Source organism: Micropterus dolomieu, linkage group LG01, assembly GCF_021292245.1.
Source record: "Micropterus dolomieu isolate WLL.071019.BEF.003 ecotype Adirondacks linkage group LG01, ASM2129224v1, whole genome shotgun sequence".
Lineage (NCBI taxonomy): Eukaryota > Metazoa > Chordata > Actinopteri > Centrarchiformes > Centrarchidae > Micropterus > Micropterus dolomieu.
In genome coordinates, this window is record NC_060150.1 from 2005770 (window position 1) to 2009026 (window position 3257).

The 3257-nt window shown below is 45.9% G+C and overlaps 1 protein-coding gene across 1 annotated transcript; it reads left to right on the forward strand.

Annotated features, from left to right (window-relative positions):
• The first annotated feature begins 1477 nt into the window (after positions 1-1477).
• LOC123972331 (transmembrane gamma-carboxyglutamic acid protein 1-like) lies at positions 1478-3245 on the forward strand. Its single transcript, XM_046051776.1, has 2 exons — positions 1478-1620; positions 2832-3245. The coding sequence occupies exons 1-2, from the start codon at positions 1557-1559 to the stop codon at positions 3131-3133; spliced, it is 366 nt and encodes a 121-aa protein (XP_045907732.1). The 5' UTR covers positions 1478-1556; the 3' UTR covers positions 3134-3245.
• Positions 3246-3257: the final 12 nt, after the last annotated feature.

Below are 3257 nucleotides of genomic sequence, written 5' to 3' on the forward strand. Positions count from 1 at the left end.
AACAAACTCACAGCTCTAGTCAATCAAATTTATTTTGTCTTTTTAAACATCGAATGTCTTTTCTGCTATTTTTCTCTCTGCAGTTAAGTTTTCAATCGAACGTTGTGCAAATTTCCAGAAAATGCACATTAATGCTTGATTCCATACTCTACTGTGGATGTGGAACAGAAACAGTTTTGGTTTGTGATGGAAAACCTGTAATTCCTTCTTATTGAGCAGACAAAGCAAAGGAAAAAGAAAAATGCAGCCAAGGGCGTCACTTTGTGCTGAAAGGTCCCCCAGCTTTCAGCACAAAGTCACGCAGGGGCTCAGATTACGGGTGTGAAGAGGCGCTTAGCTCGCGATACATCACGATACGCGATATTAGGTCCACGAGACAAGAAAGATCCTAAAACAGTGTTTTAAAGATGTCCTCAACGCTGAGACATATGAGCGGGGGGCCTAGGGGCCTCCCCCAGGAAACTTTGATCTTTAAACACTTCATTTCCTGCATTCTGGTGAAAGTTTCTGCACCAATTTATGGTGGAAATGTTTTTATTTATGTGAAAGGAAACAGCTGGCAGGTGACATGTTAAAAGTCAGTGCAGCTCTCAGATCTGTTTCTCCTGTAGATCAACTTTTCTCCTGTAACATCGTCCCTGCTGAGGCCTCATTCAGTCTTCACTCCTCTTGTGTTCATGTTCACAGGGAGAGAACGGAAAACTTGGCCAAAAAGAAACTGTAACAAGAAGTTGTTAAAGTTACTGATCGGTGCTGCACATTTTTGGGTCATTTTATAATCAGCAGCTTGTTTTTGTTTTTTTTAACTGCAAGCTTTTTTTAACAAATTATGCTTTAAAAAAGTGCTGGGGACATGTCCCCCGCGTCCCTATTGTAAATGACACCAGCTGAATTCAGCTACAGACGATGTCGCGCCTCTGAAAAGACAAAGTTTCCCTCTGAGATGATGGTCGGAGGAGAAGTAGAAAATGGCATAAATTGGAAATACTGCAAAGTAAAGTGCCTCAAATTTGTATTTAAGTACAGTATTTGAGTAAATGTACTAGTTACTTTCCACCGCTGACGTCCGAGATACTGAAGCTCGAATGTGTGAACTTCTGAACTTCTGAACGACTGCCGATGGTTTGAAACTCAAAAAAAAGTTCACAGGTGAGATTTAAAAGAAAAACTAAAAGCTTGACTAAGCAGATTTAAGATCAACCTCTAGCTTTCTGATTGGATGTTTCTTCCAGCAATGCACTCTGGGACTTGTAGTTGGCTTGTCAGGTGAAGTTGTCATGGACACAGTCTTTTTATCAGTGAAGCAGAATTTTTTTGAGCTCCAGTGTCTCGGCAGGAAGTCTGGACGCTAAGCCCCGCCCAGTCCGATCTGTTCAGTTTCAACATGTCGACCCCTCCCTCCCCCGTCTCCCTCTCTCTCTCTCTCTCTCTCTCTCTCTACAGGTCACTGCCCTCTCTACCACCCCTCCTCTCTCTCTCTCTCCACATTCAGACTCCATTACTTCCACTCAGCACACTGAGGTTTTTCCAGCCGAGCTCGCCATCCACCCGGGGCCATGTTTTGGGTTCACCACCTGTCCCTCGGCCTCCTGCTGCTCCACCTGGCCACGGCTCACGTAGGTACGTTCGTTAACATCTAAACTTTTGTGGATGCTAAAGAGGAGAATAGTGAGGAAGACTATGGAGTAAAAGCAAGGTGGAAAAGAAGCACCACCATGTTGAGCGTGTGTGTGTGTTTTGGGTGGTGGTTGGCGGGGGGGGGGGGGGGGGGGGGGGGGGGGGGGGGGGGGGGGGGGGGGGGGGGGGGTGTTGTGTGTTGATTGGTGGCTGACAGGTGACACATGACCCCGTTCCATTTTGTGTGTTTGTGATGTCAACAGATTTTTGATTTCTTGATGACTGACAGCTCTTTCCTTCACTGAGACACCAACAGGAACCCGTCTTACTTCTCACTGGACAAACGAACCGCTTGCCGGGCCGTGATTGGTCGTCTTCTGTTTTAAAACCAGAATCTCATTTAAACTGAAAACGCTTTTCAGTCAAAATGTGACTTTGCAGAGTCGATAGTGATGGACAGAATGACCAACCCGTTCTCATCACAGGGCGTCACATATGGACGCTTTTTAACGCCCCGGGTAAACTTTAGGGCTCCACGGTCAAGATATCAAGAACAAATATGTAACGTCTGGTTAGACTTTCAAATAAACCTAGAGGTTAACGTTGTGAAACATTTCGGTTAGATTTAGGGCCTGTGTCCACCAAAGGAATTTTTCCTGGGGCCAGTAAGTCGCTGCAATGGGAGCGCCGCGTGTTTACAATCTGGTAAAAACAGCAGCAGAGTGAAGAGGCGCTGAGCGTTTTTCTCCGGTCGCAGAGAGTTTTAAAATTTTTAACTAAGGGTGAAACGCTGCACTCGTCACTGTCCCTTTATACCCAGCCCAACCCATGCTCAGGGACACATGGGTGAATGTGTGCAGAGGCAATCAAACCCAGGTCTCCAAGCACCAAAGGCATGTGTATAATCCACTGCACCATCCCCACCCCTAGTAGTACTTTCAACAATTCCGCTAAAGGGTGCCAGGTGTTTCGCTGCCAGACGCCTAAAGACGTGACGAAGCATAGCTATTAGATGCTCCGGCATGACCAAGAGTCACGAAGCTAACGTGGCTAACTTTCAAACAGGCAGTTTCTTTCCTCAAGGTGCCGAGTACAGCTAAACCTGAAACTAAATAAATAGTGTTTGAACATTTTCATTATACTTAATTATGGTTGAAGCCTTTGTTTTTGTGGGAAGCGATGAGTTTCCATCCACATTTCTGTTCTCTCACCAGTCTTCTTGGACGGTGAGGAGGCCAATCAGGTGCTGAAGCGGCAGAGACGAGCCAACAGCATTTTTGAGGAGTTTAAACCAGGCAACATGGAGAGGGAGTGTGTGGAGGAGCGCTGCAGCTGGGAGGAGGCGCGAGAGATCTTCGAAGACGTAGACAAAACTGTACAGACCTCCTGCAACTACACACCAACACTGCTGTCGCACAAAATCCATCATAACAAGTCTCGAAGAAACAACCACATAACTTTGGGAAACCCTACTGTTTTACCCAGAATCAGACAACAAGATCGTAGCGTAGCTTAGCTTAAGCTACTTTAGCACAAAGGCTGGAAGCAGGGTGCTAGCATAGCTCCATTAAAACCTCTTCCAACAACTCCACAGTTGCCAGATTGACATTTGGATCTTCTTTATTGAACAAGTGTAGAAA

What these genes read in the sequence shown, in the direction of transcription:
- LOC123972331 (XM_046051776.1), top strand. Translation starts at nt 1,557, where the DNA reads ATGTTTTGGGTTCACCACCTGTCCCTCGGCCTCCTGCTGCTCCACCTG. An exon ending in CCTGGCCACGGCTCACGTAG is followed by an intron (nt 1,621 to 2,831) that starts GTACGTTCGTTA and finishes TTCTCTCACCAG; the next exon opens with TCTTCTTGGACGGTGAGGAG.